The sequence below is a fragment of the Fonsecaea erecta genome (assembly GCF_001651985.1).
Source record: "Fonsecaea erecta strain CBS 125763 chromosome Unknown Scaff7, whole genome shotgun sequence".
NCBI lineage: Eukaryota > Fungi > Ascomycota > Eurotiomycetes > Chaetothyriales > Herpotrichiellaceae > Fonsecaea > Fonsecaea erecta.
Genome location: NW_017387250.1, coordinates 1853386 through 1870546, shown reverse-complemented (window position 1 = coordinate 1870546; position 17161 = coordinate 1853386). Strand labels below are relative to the sequence as shown.

The window sequence follows — 17161 nt, the reverse complement described above, 5'->3', positions numbered from 1 at the left end:
GGGCCAGCTGGATTACATAATATCCCACTAGTCCCAAAGGAGCTGCATTTTTCGAGCTGCAGCGGCGCCGCCACGACGCCGCGCAACTTGTTTCTTCATGCCACCAACAACGAAATGGATGGATGACATGAGCTGATGATCGTTGACGGCCCCCTTCTAATTGAGCGCTGGTCGCATGCATACCTACCAACTCTTATATCATTTTGTGAACTGGACAGTCTGTCTCCATTATTACTTATTGAGTACCTTTGCGCTACAGTGACTGACTGCGTCTGGTAATACATATCTATCTTGCAACAACAACAACAACAACAACAGCCATTGATTTGTTTTTGTGGGGGAGCCAGGACATAACACGACACGACACGACACGACATGGACAACACCATCTCCCCTCAACAGCGGAAGAAGATCCTGCGTGTACTCTTCATCTCTCTCCTTCTGGACCTGGTCCGTCTCAGTCTCAATGCCGTCCCGGGAAGAGGTCCCAAGCTAACTCTGGCAGATCTCGTTTACGTTCATCCTCCCTCTCTTCCCCTCCCTGCTCACCTTCTATCGAGGCCTGGAGACACACCCGGACTCGGCCCTCAACCGCATCCTCCACTACCTGAACGCATACAAGTCCTCCTTTGCGGTGCCCATCAATGAGAAATATGACATCGTGCTGCTTGGAGGGGCCTTGGGCTCGCTGTTTTCGTTACTGCAGGCCATTGCATCGCCTATCATCGGTCGGGCATCGGACAAATATGGGCGACGGACGGCGCTGCTGTGGAGTATGTGCGGCAACATCGCCAGCGTGGCGCTCTGGTGCTGCGCCGTGGACTTCCGCACCTTTCTCCTGAGCCGCGTCGTGGGCGGGCTGAGTGAGGGGAATGTCCAGCTGGCGACGGCCATTGCGACGGACATCAGTACCGAGGAGCAACGGGGGTCAACCATGGCCCTGGTGGGCGCCTGTTTCAGCGTGGCCTTTACCTTTGGTCCCGCCATGGGAGCGGCGCTGGCGAGTATCACCACCGTGATTGCCAACCCGTTCGCGACGGCCGCAGGGTTTTCCCTGCTCCTGATCGTCCTGGAGACTCTATACCTCTACTTCCAGCTGCCGGAGACGAGACCGGTGGAAACGGCGGCTCCCGGCGCGAAGACTACAAAGTCCAGCTCGACGACGACGACGACGACGACTTTCGAGCACACAAACAACCCGATGATTCTGAACGTGATCCACCTGCTATTCCTCCTGCCGTTTTCGGGCATGGAATTCTCCTTGCCGTTCTTGATCACGTCGGTGCTCTTTCCGGACAATCCGTCACCGTCGAAGCTCAATGGGCGATTGCTGGGATTTGTGGGGCTGATTGCCTCACTCCTGCAGGGTACCATTGTCCGTCGCCTCCCTCCTCTGACGGTGGTCAAGTCCGGGGTTGTCTCGAGCACTTTGGCGTTCTTTCTCCTGTCGCGTATCGACAACTTGACCGGTTTGTACTGCGCAGGCGCATTACTCGCGGTGACCTCAGCCACCGTCGTGACCGGCCTCAACAGTTTGGGCAGCTTCGAGGCGCGCGAGAGCAATCGCGGAAAAGTCTTGGGAGCTCTACGGAGCTGGGGACAGTTTGGACGAGCACTGGGGCCCATTGTCTTCTGCAGTCTGTTTTGGTGGGCTGGTCGCGAGACGGCCTATCTGATCGGCGGCAGTGCCATGTTGGCCGTTACCTTCTTGGTGTTTACCATGTTGAAGGCTCCAAAAGTTGATGCGAAGCGAAAATAGCATGGCATTGCATAACATGACGTGTGACATTGGACATAGAAATGAATTTTGTCAGATGAGATATATACACATCGAATGACACACAAAGATGCAAAAGAACAGGTGTGAAGCGGCATCGTTATGTGTATATGCTTGGTGGGCACACGACATCCCACTTCCGACAAGCCTCATTTCATTTATTCTTTCATTCCTTCAATCCCCAAGACAGACGGCACCAACCCACTCCTTCATGCAGGTCAGATCTGGTTCGTTGGACACCCTCGACAGATCTTGGTCAGGTGAGTTTCCTGTCTGTTTGTGCTGAGTAAGGTCAAAAAAATGAGCAGAGCCGGGCGCCGTGGAAGGAGGATATCAGGGGATTTCTCGTCGATAAAGGGTTTGTTTTATAGGGATGGAGGAGTTTGATGATGGGCCAGCCGCCATTTGATCTAAACAACAAAAGGGGTTCTGTTTGACTCGCCACAGCCCGGCGACGGAAGGGGGTATATGGGTATCAGTTTTCTTTGTCGATGGGTGGTTTCAGAGCTGGTGGAGTTTGATGATGGACACACCGTTAATCAACAAACAACAACAACAACAAAGGTCCGTGATTGTGCTCCTATCTATATGACAATATGCCTCTGTGTCTTGAGAATACGGACTCCGCTGTCGCTGACCGTCACGAGTGAGTGTGCCCCTAGGTATTCTATCCTCCCCGTCGACGATATACGGTATCTTGCTGAGACACTGTGTCGCCGTTGTATATCAGATCATGTTATATCCATTCACTTCATTCGTGGACGCAACTAACTAACTGATGGCGGGATTTTCACTCTTCCTCTCTTCCCTTCCTTTGGCAGACACCACCATGTCCAAAATTCACATCACTGGGTAAGTACCCAAGCAAGTAACTACTCGACTGACACTCTGATACCCTGGCTGCCCGGTCGGCTGGCCGATGTTCCCTTTGTCTACGACTGCCTCACCCTCCCTTCCTCCGTGGATCTTTCTGAATTGCCTTCCTTTCCCCATCCCATGGATCTCAGATTCCTTCTCTCATCTCATCTGGGCGCAAGAAATTGTGTTTTTTTTTGGGATGCTGGAAGTATCGTATCTCTACTCTCTATCTACCCTTTGCATTCATTCCAGTACGAGACCCCCTCCTCTTTTTTTTGAGGTCAGCCGCAGCCTTCTCTCTTACCACAAAAGACATCGACGGCGCCTTCCATCATTATTACTATCGTCTTCTTCTTCTTCTCTGCCGGTCAGGGTGCTCGCGTGATTGTGCATGCCCGGCTTTGACTTACACGTGCTTCGTGATCCTCACGCTTTTCTTCATCGCCTCTAAAGATCGAGCGGATCGAATTCCCTTTTGGCACTCTCGCCTTGCAACCAGGGGGCTTTCCGCCTCGATCTGATCCTCTCAAAGCGTGGCGACATAGCCGTCGAGGAGCCTGCCTCGAATGCAACGTTGCCAGAGAAATCCTTCCGTCACCGTCGACCCAGATGAAAGCCATCTTGACAGCCACGGATGCCACCGTGGCAAATACCCAGCTCGCCTGCGGTGCCCGTCCGAACAGCAACAACAACCACCCTGTCCGGGATATGTCTCTCATGCAGCACCCGGACTCTCTCGGACTTCACTCCCCCGCCACGAGGAAGACTGTGATTCTTCGGCGGCGGTGGGAAGAGGCGCAGGAGCGTCGACGGCTACGGGCCCGCCTAAAACACCGCATGCGAGAGCTGCGCCGGGTACGCAGGGCCCGGGAGCTGCAGCGCCAGAAGGCAGATCTGGTGGCGGCGATGCGGCGGCGCATACAGATGTCCGTAGACAAAATCGTGCACGGCCACAGCGACGCCGAGCGGGAGAGGATCAGGAAGACATATCTCGTGAAGCGGGCGGAGGCGAAGAAGGAGGCGAAGGGACACAGATATGGCGCTGACTACTCAGTCTCGGAGAGTGGCGGCGGCGATGATCATGCGATCTGGGGCTTTGGACTGCCTGACCCGAATGGCGAGAGGGAGGTCAACACGTTGGATTTGCTGGATTGACTGAACTGACAGGACATATATCGGCTCAAGTGACAAGCACGAATGGCCCGACCGAATGAATCTGCGTCCAGCTCGGTCGACCCAAGAAGTGTGACTCTCTCTCCCTCTTTCTCTCTCTCTCTCCCTCTTGGTTTCTCGCGTCAAGCTCGTTGTCATTTTCTTCTACACCCGGCTCCCCCCTTCCTCGACCGTCTGGCTTTGGGTTGGGTTTGGATTTCGCCGGTCGAAGATGGCCCTTGTGGATGGATGGTGTCGAAGTTAGAGGCTTTTTGCTTCTCGATCGATTGATTTCGGCCAAGTTAAATTGTCGGCGGGGGAAGAAAAACAAAAACAAAAACCAGGCTTCGCTCTTCTTGTGATAGCTGCTAGTCTTGTCCTAGTCTTCGCCTTCTGTCTCCTCCTCCTCCTCCTCTATAGATCCTGTTTGGTTTGTTTCACACATAAACACAGTCTCTTGTCGCTTTAAAGCGGGATGAGGAAGGAAGAAAGGTCAAGGAAGCGTCGTCGTCCAATTTTTCTGGACATTCGTTCAAGGAGGCTAGTTTTTCACCTTTTGGAGGTATTCTCGACGGGGAGAAAAAGAGAGAGAAAGAGAGAGAGGGAGAGAGAGAGAGAGATGTGCATGAGTGGTAGTAACTAGTAGTAGTAATCAGTAGCAGTAACACCAAAGACCTCGTTTTGGTGTTGCGAGGGCTGAGAACAAGGCTGTTGAGACAAATAGGGGCTGGCCTGTCCAGCTCTGCATTTTCCGCTGTGGCTATGGCCGTCCTCAGCATAGACCGTCGCATAAATACCCAGGGATCCAGACGTCATGATCTGGCTGGGCCCAGAGAGCATTACTCGTCGTCTTCCAACTTGGCGTAAGGTAGTTTAACGACGGCAGCCCGCTGCATATCAGGAGGAAGGCCCTGCCGTTCCATTCGAATCCGAGCCATGGACCAAGAAAGGACGCGACGACGTGCATTACCAAGGACAGAAAAGGGGACGTGGCGGGAGATCGTATTCATCGTCATTGTCATCGGCATTATTATTAGTGGTGGTGGTTGGTGGGTAGTCGACCGGGGACTCAATAGGGCTTGAAGGAAAAGTCGCCAAAGTCCAGATTGGACACTAAGGCACACACGTTGATCATTAGCAGTTGTTTGTCGCAACCCCCCTTTCCCGATAATAAAAAGGCTCTTCTTCTTTTCTCTTTCGGAAACAGGATTCTGGAAACGGAGCCGGGACTATAAGGGGACGAGGGAGGGGAGGGAGGCTTCTCAGTGTGTGTACACTACTTACTCTGTTCAAAAGCACCATATGCTTCGTCGATGTGTTCGTTGACGTGCGACATCATCGGGTTGTTGTGGCACAGCGACTCGAATTGCAGGTACGAGACGACAGGTTGGTGGTGGTCGGGAAATTGGTCGTCGGCGGCGGTGGCGGCGCTAGAACGGTGGTAGTCCAGAGGAGACAGCTGGCCTCCAGCGGTTGGGCTCGCCGTCTCCATACCTACTTGATAAGCAGTGGCTTTGGACATTATGTTACTCGCTCCTCCGCCTCCCCCGAGGATCGACTGGAGATAGTCGACATTGCCACCGCCGCCGCCGTTTCCCGGCTGCTGCTGGTGTAACTGCCTCGTGGTGCTGGTGCTGGCCAGCGTCAAAGGCGCCAGCCGATCTTTGGATGAGGAGGACGAGGAGGAGGAGGTGGTGGTGGTGGTGATCATGCCCAGTCCCATGCCCATGGCCGTGTCCGGCGGGCGTAACGCGTTGTCCATCTCGCGCTGCATGGTCTTCTTGTACAGGCGGGTCAGCATCTGGTCGGTGTGCTGGGCGATCTTGCTCTCGTCCTTGATGGCGCGGCAGGCGGCGATAATGCGCAGCACGCCGGCCTTGGCCTCGCCGGCCATCTGGCTGTAGGGCTGGCACGTCGGCGCGATGCACAGGATCACGCCCGCCGTGAACAGGTGCATCAGCACGAACGACTGCGCCAGGTGGCCCTCGAACTCGTGCACGGGCACCCGCGACATGCGCAGCGCCGCCCGCACCGACGTCCCCAGCGAGTCCGGGATGTCGTCGCGCGCAATCTTGTGGTCGCTGCCTTCCTTGGGGGGGGAGATGGAGATGCGGAGTTTGAGGAGCGGCCGGTGCGCCCACACCCGGGCGGCGTCGTACAGGAGCTGAAGAATGAAACCCTGCAAGCCGATCTTCCGGCGCACGCCGAGTTCTTCCGGGCTACACTGGTCGAGTTCGAGGACGTTCCAGGGATCGTCGGCGGGCCAGCGTGTGGACTTGAACACCGCGGGCAGGTTGTCGTGCCACTGCTTCAACATGAGCTCTGTGGTGTTGACGACGTGGATCAGCGACTTCAGGTCCTGCACCGACACGGGGCTCTGGAGCTGCAGCACCCGGAAGCTCTGCAGCGTCTGGCGGATGATGTCGTACAGCTCGAACTTGAGCGTGTGGTAGGTCAGAAACGTTGCGGGCCGGCCGGGTTCTTGGAACACTCCGAGGGCGGCCGTGGTGTCGGGGAGGTCGGTGTCGTCCAGGTCGGCGAGCTTCTTGAACTGGGCAAAGGCCGGGTCGAGAGAGGCTGGACGCCCGAAGATCATGGACGAGAACTGGTCCGACACGACCAAATGGTTCCAGCATCGGTTGCTCACTTCGCGCGCAATCTCGTCCGTGGTTCGAGCCTTGTCGCAATGAAGAGCCAGTGCGTACGCCGTCCGAGTCGACACCCCGGAAACGTTCCAGGCCAATGTCGACGACCCGAAGTAGACGTGGTAGATGGTCAGCAGCATGCAGATCTGGAACACCTCGATGCGTGACTCCAGCATCAGCTCGTAGAAGCGAGACGCGATCTGCGACATCAGGTCCGACACGAGCGACTCGGCCGTGACCGAGTAGGCCTCGAGCAAGTGGTGGCCTTTCCACGTCTTGTCATGCTCGACACACCGCAACCCCAGCGCCGCGACCGTGGCCACCACCATCACGTCGCACAGCTCGTCGCGTCGCCACGCCGTCCGTCGGAGGATGTTCTGCGTCTTGATCGCAAACGACGGCTGGTGGAAGAGCATGATGTACCAGTTCACGCGGTCAAAGTAGGCGTCCACGGCAACCTGGAGGATGGTCTGGGACGGCAGGGGCGTCAAGATCGAGCCGAACGACTGTGGGTTTGTGGCCGAGCGGCCCGCGTCGCCCGGGATGGCACCGCTGGCGGGTGAGTCGCTGTCGTCGTCTTCGCCGAGCAGGATCTTGGCGAAGCCCATGGACGAGTCGTTGGCGCCGTATTGCTGGCTTTCCTCGGGGCTGGTCCGCGTGATGTCCCCGACATCGAGGCCCGCACCGTGCGCGGGATCGTTCATTGGGCTGCACGTGGTGCTGCCGCTGGTCGGCACCTGTGGGACGACGCCGTGTTGGGCAGCGTAACTTGGCCCCGTCGCTTTGGCACGGCGTGGCATGTCGGACTGGACGGATCTCTTCCGCTTCAACGGGGTGTCCTGAGCCGGGAGCTGCGGTTCGCACGCGACCCCGGCCCGGACGCACAGGATGCATGGCTTCTCCACGTCGCACTAGACGGAGGTGGTCCTGGATCAGTAGAGAGAGAGATACAGATGGAACAAGACACAATACCTTGAGCTTCTGGCGACGACAGCGGTCGCACGCCCAGGCCAGGCGGGTCGAGCGCTGGGCGTGATCCATCCGATGGGCTGACAAGTAAAAGTGTCTCTGGGCTGGTGTTGTGGGTATCGGATCGGACGCTGCTGCTCGTGGTTCTACGGTCGGCCTGGGATAAGAGACAAACGAGACGTCGGTCAAAGAAAGGAAGGAATGTCAGATGTCAAGGTTCTGCTGCACCCACCGCCACAAATCGATTTGTTCTGGAGCGACGGTGCGAACGAACATGGCGCTAACTGGCCTTAGTTGGTCCAAGGTGGATTTGTGGTGGCGGAACACAATGCGGGGATCATACTGTATGTGTTGTCGACCGGGTATATATCTATATCAATCTCCCAGGGTTCGACTATTGTAGGCCATTTACCCGCTGTGAGCAGAGTCTTTATATGCCCAATAGTGCTGCGAATTGCTCATCCAGCCATCGAAAGGGCACTGTGCCAGGGGATGGACACCTGGAAGAACGGTTGAGCGGATCCCGTACCCGGCGTGTCCTCCATATCCGCTTGTATGCTTCACCGTTGATCCGTGACGATGGCAAATCAGTATAGCCCTTGGAAATTTGATCGATCTTTGATCTCGCATCGATGGGGCTTGTAGCAATGTCGTCGTCGTAGATTGGATGTGTCCGAACTCAGCCTCACATCCTCCACTACCACTCCAGTGAATAATTGACTTGTCTCAGTATGTCCCGTCACGACGTGCTCGTTACCGGTCAGGACAATTGGGAGATCGGTAGCAAAACTCACAGAGGAAGGGCAAGTGGCTATCACGGCTCTTCGTGCTAGTCGGCTCCCAAACTCCCTCCCCGCCCACGCGGCCTCATAGCCCATCTTCACCGCCTGCAAGCTCTCCTCTTACAAGTCGGCAGTTGGTGCTTCAGGTCGAAACCCGTGCTCCCTTGCATCCGATATAGTTAGTCTTCCGAACTAGTCCAATGATCGACAAACATAACAAAAGTGCGCGGCTCCCGGGAACACGGCGCCCACACTACGTCAAAGCTCTGCGGGTGGTGAGTGGAGAGACATGTCCGGTGGACGAGGGAAATTGGCCCTGGAGGAGTCTTTCCCCGCATTCACCCCTGATGACAACAATATGCTGGCCCTTGGGGACGAGCTAGACACACGTATATCCTGCTGGCAGTACGGGGCCTATCACCGACTTCCTCTCCGGACTTGGTGGGAAAGCAGTCGTCGTACTCAGATACGTCAACAAGAGAGGTCTGAGTATAGGCCAAGGTCCGCAGACAGTGAATAGTTGCTGTACCATCCCAGATCGGTGATCATTGAACAGCCGAGCATGGCTGCAGCTTGACAAAAGATAGGGCACGAGGATATTGAGATGCTGGGGTCGACTTGGTGACATGAGCACTGCTCAATTGCATGCATGCACTTGCTCCGTAAAAGTGTCTCCGTCTCAACGATTTTGTTGGATACATCCCTGCAGTTACGACAGTCGCTTTAGCCTCGTCCACAAGCCCAGATATACTTTGCACCTGGTGTTGTATCCTCGTATACGATAATGGACTGAGGAAACTCAAGCTTAAGGGGAGAAGCTTCTTTTAGAGTGCGAGATAGCTCCGGCGCTATTCCTCTTTGGGAGTATTACCACCACAACGTCATCTCTGATATCTATTGCCTCATCAACCCTCCTCGTAGCTACATACACGTCTTCATCTCTAATGCTGAGATATAAACAATTTGCACTGAATCGACCATCATGCTCTCCCCTTGCGGCGGGCAAAGAAGCTCCGTGACTTTTGGAGAAGTCACACTTCCACCGGACGAATTATTCTCCGCCGGACAGTCTAGCCCTGATGAGGAAGTCAATATGCCGCTTGCCCTTCATTGTCGGCTTCAATCTGTACTCCTGGCGCACGCTGGGAGGCCACGAGCAGGCAGTCAAAGCCATGGGGGAGGGAGGGGAGCAATAACAGCTTGCTCCTGCCGCGTTCCCTCACCCCGCTTCGGACCTTGCATGGAATGGCCGCAAGCCGGGGTAACACGTCGTCAAGAATTGTATAAAATGTCTGGGACTGGCTCTGAGTTGCCCATCTAAAAAAGCACAGGCCGTTGCTTCTGTTCACGTCTTGCCAGTACTTATTCGGTTTCGCAAACTGCTGACATGTGGCGTGTGACAGCCTTGCTTCTTGCGGGTGCCGTCTGCTGTACGGCAGCCCCGGCGCCTTCGTTACCCACGGTGGATCTGGGCTACGAATTGCACCAGGCAACTTACAATGTGAGCAAGAGATACCTCCCCGTCCCAAATATGGGGTAGCGCAGATATTGAAGTTTCTGCAGGACTCTGGCCAGTACTACAACTTCTCCAATGTGCGTTACGGCGCTCCTCCAGTCGGCCATCTGCGCTTTTCTGCTCCAGTCGCCCCAAGCACAAATGGCACCAAAGTCTTCAATGACGGCTCTACCCCTGTGACTTGTTTTCAGGTGCTGCCAGCTTGGGGCATTTATTCAGCAGATTGGGTTGCCAATGGCACAGCAGCGTTCAATATCTCTGCCGGCTACCAGGTTCCTCCGCTTGCTTCGACCCCACCACCCGATCCTACTGCCACTGAAGACTGCTTGTTCCTCGATGTGATGGTCCCAAAAGCGGTCTTCGAGGCTGCTAACCAAAGCACAGGCGCGCCAGTGTAAGTGGATCAGACCGTGGAAGGCTGGCCGGTTACGCTGACAGGTTCGTTAGGATGGTGTGGATCCACGGCGGAGGATATACGCTCGGATCCAAGACTCTCTATAGCCCCTCTGCGGCAGGCTTGATCAAGGCTAGCCAGAGTCAAGGCGGGAAGGGCATCATCTGGGTCGCGATGAACTATCGCCTGGGAGCTTTCGTATGCTTCGAACCTCGTTGCTCCAAATTTACTACGTCCTAACACTCTTTTGCCCAGGGCTTTCTCTCCGGTCCAACGTTCCAGGAGTCTGGTACGGCAAACGCAGGCCTCTATGACCAGCGGCTGGCACTCGAATGGGTGCAACAACACATCTCTAAATTCGGTGGAGATCCAAACAAAGTCACCGTGATTGGAGAGTCGGCCGGGGGAGGCAGCACGATGCACCAGATCACGGCGTTTGGCGGCCTCAAGGGCAAGGTGCCTTTCCAGCAGGCTATCGTGCAGAGCCCTGGGTTTCAAATGTCGCCGAGCGTTACGCTGCAGGAAGCCATTTACAACCACTTCCTGAACCTCGCGGGCATCAGCTCACTCGACGAAGCTCGGAACTTGTCGACGGAGGCACTTCGATTCGCCAACTACAAGCTTGTCGGGGGCTCGAGCCCGTATGGCACATTCACCTTCAACCCTGTCGTAGATGGAGCTTTCGCCCCTGATCTCCCGGGCCAGCTTCTTCTTCACGGACAGTTCGACAACTCCCTCAAGATCATGGCCGGTCACAATATCAACGAAGGCCTGGAGTTTATGGATCCCTTTGCCCAGAATGAAACCGTCTTTGAGGCCGACCTCCGCATCTACTTCCCCACGATCACGGACGCCGTCGTCAATCACATCTCCCAGACACTGTATCCCCCCAAGTACGACGGTTCTGTCGGTTACACCACTCCTACGGGACGCAGCGAGTTGATGATCACGGAAGCGTTCTTCACATGCAATACTTACTTCTTGGCTCGTGCGTACAACGACAGTGTGTTCAATTACATGTTTAGTGTTCCCCCGAGCCTTCACGGAGATGACATTTATTACACGTACTACGATGGTCCGAATCCCCTGGTCAAGAACGACACGCTAGCGGTCATCATGCAGAGATATTTCACGAACTTTGTCGTGACGGGCGATCCGAATGGAGCAGGACTGGCCCCCTTCCCGACCTATGGTGCGAATGCCACGCTGCAGAATTTCAATCTGACAACGATTGGGCCGATCAAGGACAATGCTGCAAACGAGAGGTGCTTGTGGTGGCAAAAGGGTCTGTATGCCTAGGGATGCAGTATTGATGGTTGTCCCAACAGCATACGACAGCATATATCAAACAGAGCTGTACATACTACATGGGTATGTCGTGCAAGCTGGATAGAAAAAGTCTCCAGGAAAATCATTGTTCCGCCAAGCCGGACTTGTGTGCGCCTCCCGCAGCCCCCGGAAAAACTACGGAGCGGGCCTCACTAGCCCGCGGTGCGTCGGATAATTGTTTTGACGTCACCCGACACGGTGGTAAATCTCTCAAATCACGCGTTTCTTTTTTGATTCTTTTTCCCCTGCGCTTCAAGATTTCGACAGAAAGAAAACTATACGGAGATATGTCTCTGCTCGGTAAAAGGCCGTATACGGTGCAATTGGCAACATGCCACAAAACCTACATACACAGATAAGTACTCCGCCTCCCGACGATCTCGATATCTCTCAAGGTAAGAAACTTTCCGTGCATTCAATCTCCCCCTATCTAAAACATCACATCACATCACTCCTCGGCCATCGTCATAGGCCCCATACGTACGAACTACCCCCACTACAGCACAAGTACAAGAAAAACCTTGAACAGACTCAAAAAGGCCATGGACACCCCTTTCTCTGCCACCGACGACGAGCATCACGCCATGGACCTCGAAAAGGGCTTCCCGACCTCAGGCTTACCCATGTCGACTCGACTACGGCTGTGGTTGACGTCGGATATCGACACGAGATGGGCGGACACGATCCTACTGGCGTGTTTCTTCGTGACGGGAATGGTGGACGCGGTGGCGTTCAACACCTGGAACTCGTTTGTGGGCATGCAGACAGGTAAGCTGCGGTAAACTTGGCTAGATGACTGGATAGACGTGGCGGACTGACACACAAACCCCTCTGTCGCAGGAAATACTATCTTTGCTGGTCTGGGCGCCAGTGACCTCCCCGACACCGTGCCCCGGCACACCTGGACTAAATCGCTGGTCGCCATCGTCTGCTTCTGCCTGGGGGCACTGTTCTTCTCACGATACCACCGATACCTCAGCCCGCTCAAGCGGTGGGTGATCGCGTCGTCGTTCTTCATCCAGACGGCGTTCATGATCCTGACCGCGGGCCTGATCTCTGGAGGGGTGGTGTCAAAAACCGGCGAATCCCGTACCGACGGCGGGCGCGGCAGCTTCCCGTGGCACGAACTGTGCCCGATTGCGCTGCTATCGTTCCAGGCGGCGGGCCAGATCGTGGCGAGCCGGGTGCTGAAGTTCAACGCGTTACCGACCGTGGTGCTGACGAGCTTGTTCTGCGACCTGATGGGCGACCCGGACCTGTTCACGGCGGGCCTGCTCGCGGATCCCGACCGCAACCGGCGCGCCTTGGGGGCTGTGCTGTTGTTCGGCGGCGCGGCCGTCTCCGGCGCCCTGATCAAGTCCTCCTCGGTCGGGTATCAGGGCGCTTTGTGGGTGGCCACCGGCGTGAAGGGCGCCATGGTCCTGGCGTGGCTGGTGTGGAGTCCGAAAAGGCAGCAGGCGCAGAAATAAAGGAGGGATCAGAATCACGATTAGACATTTTCCTCCTGCCCATACACCTCTCGCAGCGATGGGAGCCAGACACGTCCAAGAGCCATCAGATTAAAGGTCGAGATATGGTCACCAGGACGCCTTTTCTACCTGCACTCAAGGTACGCGTCGGACCCTCCAGCCGACTCGACTCGACAGAAAGCTTTGCTCAACATTGGCTCGGCCTCGCGCCGCAGAAAAGCCCGGCGTACGATTCACTCTGGCAACCTGTTCTCCATGAACACAGGGATCGGCTACCCTCGATATATTCAAGACGTGAAACTCCTACCTATTGACAAGACGGCCGTTCTGCAAGGCTGTGAGCGCGCTCAGGTGTCTCATACTTCTTTCTCCATCGCAAGGGAGCAGTTAGTTACCTGGACTGGCTGCAGAGACGACCCCGAAGATTGTCCACAAAGCCTTTTTCGTCAGAGGATAGACTTGGCCTTAGACATAGACATGTACTGCATTGCCATGGAGCATCCGAAGGAGAAGAAGTAGAAGATCCTGTTGTTAATCCGCAATTTGTTTTTGTTTTGTTTTCATCCATTGTCCTTTCTCACCAGTAATCATATCTACTCTGGTAAAGCGTTGGCCCTGCTATCTCATCACTTTGGGATCCTGCTACTTGATTTCCCTCCGCTCATATTCTCCTGTGGGAAGCACTGGATGTATTCAAGATCACAGAAAGAACACACTGAGGAAGAAACGGAAGCAACAACGTCCTCGACGCTAGAGAGGTCCCTCTTCAACCCATGGGTTTTCTCAGATAACTCCCATCAAGGTGGGCATTATAACTTTCTAACACCTACCGAGTACATATTACTTACTGTACTTATGCTACGTATTCCATCGGTTCGGTTCAAAAGTGCGAGGAGAGCGTACAAGTATTTACTGTGAGTCGCTGGCTGTCCTAGGGACTCATTTCGTTGGATTAGGCGGTGCTTATAGGGGGCATATAGGGGATTGTTTAACTAATCTTAACTAAATCTCAGTCAAGTTAAGCATGCCAAAACAGCGCCAAGGCCTACGTCGTGGCCTGGAGGCGCCTTCCTCAGGACATACAGTAACCACCCATAACCACCCAATAACTGAGCCTATGACTTAACTATATAATACAGTGTACGAGGTACCTCCCTCCTCTTCGTACTGCTCACCCATTCCCAAAATATCCTCCATCCCATTCTGTGATGAGCCTGTCTCCCACCAACCAGGAGGCGAATGGAAACCGCAGGCAGCCTGGTACTTCCGCAAGCACATGCCAATCCACCAACCGTGGCTTGGACACCCCGGCCAGCCGAGACATCAAAGCCACCCGGCACAGACACCACGTCCCGAGCCTTAAGCGAGTTGAAGCACGAAGGATTGAACCTATTGGCTGCCTGATGCTCTACATCAACTCAGCCTGGCCTCGACCTGCACCGCCTTGCAACCAAGACGCACGCGCCCGGATACGAAGTCATGCCGGTTGAGGTTAGGCACGGGAGGCAGGATACAATGCTCCCCATGCGTGCTGCCGCGACATCAGGCTGGCCGGCTCGGCTGGGAGTCATATACCTGGACGCTGCCTCAGCACATTGATCAAGATCATGTTGCTGGTCTCTCTGTTAGAGGTGATACCATAGACCTGGTCGACGCCGGCCCGCAACATGACTGACACGACTGATCCGACCTTCGGGACTATTTTCAGGTTCCCCGGACTCGATCCAGTGGAATTTGCCGCCGCTGCATATGTCCTGGAGACAACAAGACACCAGCAAGATCCACTGGCTCCGCCCGAAGCAGCTCAAATCAAGCGAGTTCATCACAAGGATACCGATCTCGGGAGATTTCTCGACAGCATCGCCTACATCTTTGGACGATTCAAAGGAAAACGTGCCGCCGCCCACGTTTCAGCGGCCGCACTCTGCCATCGGCCCGACGACAGCGGCCGCTCTGACATTCTCGTCACCAAAAATAACTGCTTTGGTAAGGAGGACCGTGATTTCGCAAAGGTCTTCCAGAAGTGGCTCGAAGATACAGAGATCTCCGATCTTGAAGGGATCGACGCCATCACATTGCCAAAGCACATGCTCAAAGAAATTCTGGGGTCGGCTAAAACGGGCGAGACAGGCCAAGACAACGTGGATCTTGTCAACGAAGAGGAGGAAAAGGATGATCCAGAAGATGACTCTCATGACACGGTGCTGATGGGCGCGGAACAACAGGAGGATGCTCAGGACGAGCAGATGTGGTGTCAGATCATGGCTTTCTGCTACGGCCGTCAGTTGCACTATATCGCACAGATCTGTCGGAGTGATGCTCTAGACGACGAAGGGCTGGACGCCATGTTTTCTGGAGATGACAAGGCGACAGTCCAGAGGGCGAGGCAAATTGTCAAGTGGTGTCGGGAGTTCCACGACGAGTCGGAGAACAGCTCCGACACTGCAAAGCTCGTTGCATCCTACAAACAAATCTGCACCAAATCAGTGGATTTCCGTCGACGCAACAAGTCTGGAGATGATCACATCTGCGAAAGCATTCGGAAGAAGCCTCAAGCTCAGCCTTTTCATGCTCGACGACCGAAAGACGCTCGGCCACTCTTCGCGGCCATTCATATGCTGGGCCGTTTGCGGGCGGACTGGGGAAAGATCAAACAGCACAAGGCCAGCTCCGGTCAGAAATTTTCCATTGTTATCGTCTCAAACAACCGGTGGAGGAACTTTCAATTCATCGCCAAGTCCGTCCGCGAAAAGATGTCAGTGCTTTGGCCGCAATATGGGCAGCTGCTTAAAATTCGCCCACCGAATGCTGCGCAGAATTACATCTTCTATTTCCATTGCGAGATCCAGATGCTCCACTATATCCGGAGCAACGGGCTGGAAGAGCGCTGCGAGAACTATTTCGGCTGCAGCAAGAAATCGTGCTGGACCTGTTGGGCCATCCTCAGCCACGATCCCAAGTTCCGGACCGGCGACACCCACGCGAAGGTGTTCTGGAAATGCGCGTTTCCATTGACCCACGACCTCCAGACGAATGCCAACAGAGTGATTCTCCGCGGCCTGTTGGCCCTGCAACGGAACATGGCCGACCAAGTCTTGGACCTGAGCTTGCGAGGGGCCAAGTCCTGGGTGAAGCGGGCAGAGGTCAACCAGACGACGGATCATGACACCCATCAGACAGCGGCAGAAGACCTAGGGAGTTCGGACGAGAGTGGCGATGAGACGGCCAAGAAGGCCTGGAGTTCAACAACTGTCACGAGGGACTGGAATTCATCGACCGTCGCGACGAATTGGACGGACCCCTGGGCCAACTGTGCTGTCCTGAAGATCGCACAGGACCGCAGGATTTCGATCGAACAGCTTGAAATCTTCAACACCAGCGCAAAGCATCTGCGTTGCTACCCTGCGTGGACACAAGCAGTGGCGCCGGAATTTCTGATCCGTGACGGGGATCTGGGCACGGACAGGATTTCTGCTGACTGGTTACAACGGACGGTCCTTGTCTACCCTGTCGGTGCCGTTGAGAGCCAGCGGTCTGCTGTTGGTCAGGCCCAGGCCTTCTTCCGCTTTGGTGAATCGTCGAACGTGGCCACCCGTAACAGGTGGACCCTCGACATCGCCGCCTCCCAGGGTGCGCAACAGATCCCGGATCGCGAAGCCTGGTGGCTCGGCGACATCTATGTCTTCGCCGTCACGTTGGACGGCAAACAGCAAAACGTGACGCCGGAGCGTCAGCAGAGGATCATGGCTCGGGTCCACGCAGAGTTCGCCCAACGTGTCGCCGAACGTCTGGCGGGAGAGAGCATCTACGAATCTGAAATATCAGAGGCCGCATCTCTTCACAAGGCTCACCGTGCGTCGGACGGGGGGAGAAGAACGACGAGGAGAAGGAATTGAAAAGATCGAGTCTTGCGCGCACGGTGGACGGAGATATATAGAGAGCGCACAGGTCCTTCGACCGTACCGGTAAGACAGGTAGTGGTCCACCAAGGCAGTCAGTCAATCCCCAATTGCCTGCTGGAACGAAGCCGTCGAGCTTGAAGGCCACTGCCTATCTAGATTCCATCCTGATCAGGCACACTTATGTATTCCCGGCTGAGCCAGTCAGGGGGGTAGGGTGGGTGTTTGTTTGGTTTCCCCATCCATCTGGCCAGCCCACTCACTCTTGGACGATTTATAACCAGAAATTTGTTCTGGGGATCATCAGACCAATAAATACATAGACCAGACCCGGAGCCCCGAGGATACATCATAACAATAATGTGATGCTG

The 17161-nt window shown here is 55.2% G+C and overlaps 6 protein-coding genes across 6 annotated transcripts; 5 read left to right on the top strand and 1 right to left on the bottom strand.

The window, feature by feature from the left end:
- Window positions 1–375: 375 nt before the first annotated feature.
- Window positions 376–1759, top strand: AYL99_08544 (hypothetical protein; the record flags this gene model as incomplete). The annotated part of the gene is made up of 2 exons (XM_018840052.1): window positions 376–450; window positions 506–1759. The coding sequence occupies 2 exons, from the start codon at window positions 376–378 to the stop codon at window positions 1757–1759; spliced, it is 1329 nt and encodes a 442-aa protein (XP_018691173.1).
- A 1485-nt stretch (window positions 1760–3244) lies between these two features.
- Window positions 3245–3790, top strand: AYL99_08543 (hypothetical protein; the record flags this gene model as incomplete). The annotated part of the gene is made up of 1 exon (XM_018840051.1): window positions 3245–3790. The coding sequence occupies one exon, from the start codon at window positions 3245–3247 to the stop codon at window positions 3788–3790; it is 546 nt and encodes a 181-aa protein (XP_018691172.1).
- Window positions 3791–5063: 1273 nt separating this feature from the next.
- AYL99_08542 (hypothetical protein) lies at window positions 5064–7473 on the bottom strand (the record flags this gene model as incomplete). Its single annotated transcript, XM_018840050.1, has 2 exons — window positions 5064–7343; window positions 7405–7473. 2 exons carry the CDS (start codon window positions 7471–7473, stop codon window positions 5064–5066), a joined length of 2349 nt encoding a protein of 782 aa, XP_018691171.1.
- Window positions 7474–9570: 2097 nt separating this feature from the next.
- On the top strand, window positions 9571–11392 carry AYL99_08541 (hypothetical protein; the record flags this gene model as incomplete). Its single annotated transcript, XM_018840049.1, has 4 exons — window positions 9571–9684; window positions 9747–10093; window positions 10147–10291; window positions 10349–11392. 4 exons carry the CDS (start codon window positions 9571–9573, stop codon window positions 11390–11392), a joined length of 1650 nt encoding a protein of 549 aa, XP_018691170.1.
- Window positions 11393–11964: 572 nt separating this feature from the next.
- On the top strand, window positions 11965–12891 carry AYL99_08540 (hypothetical protein; the record flags this gene model as incomplete). Its single annotated transcript, XM_018840048.1, has 2 exons — window positions 11965–12190; window positions 12263–12891. The coding sequence occupies 2 exons, from the start codon at window positions 11965–11967 to the stop codon at window positions 12889–12891; spliced, it is 855 nt and encodes a 284-aa protein (XP_018691169.1).
- Window positions 12892–14558: 1667 nt separating this feature from the next.
- AYL99_08539 (hypothetical protein) lies at window positions 14559–16787 on the top strand (the record flags this gene model as incomplete). Its single annotated transcript, XM_018840047.1, has 1 exon — window positions 14559–16787. The coding sequence occupies one exon, from the start codon at window positions 14559–14561 to the stop codon at window positions 16785–16787; it is 2229 nt and encodes a 742-aa protein (XP_018691168.1).
- Between the last annotated feature and the right edge of the window lie 374 nt (window positions 16788–17161).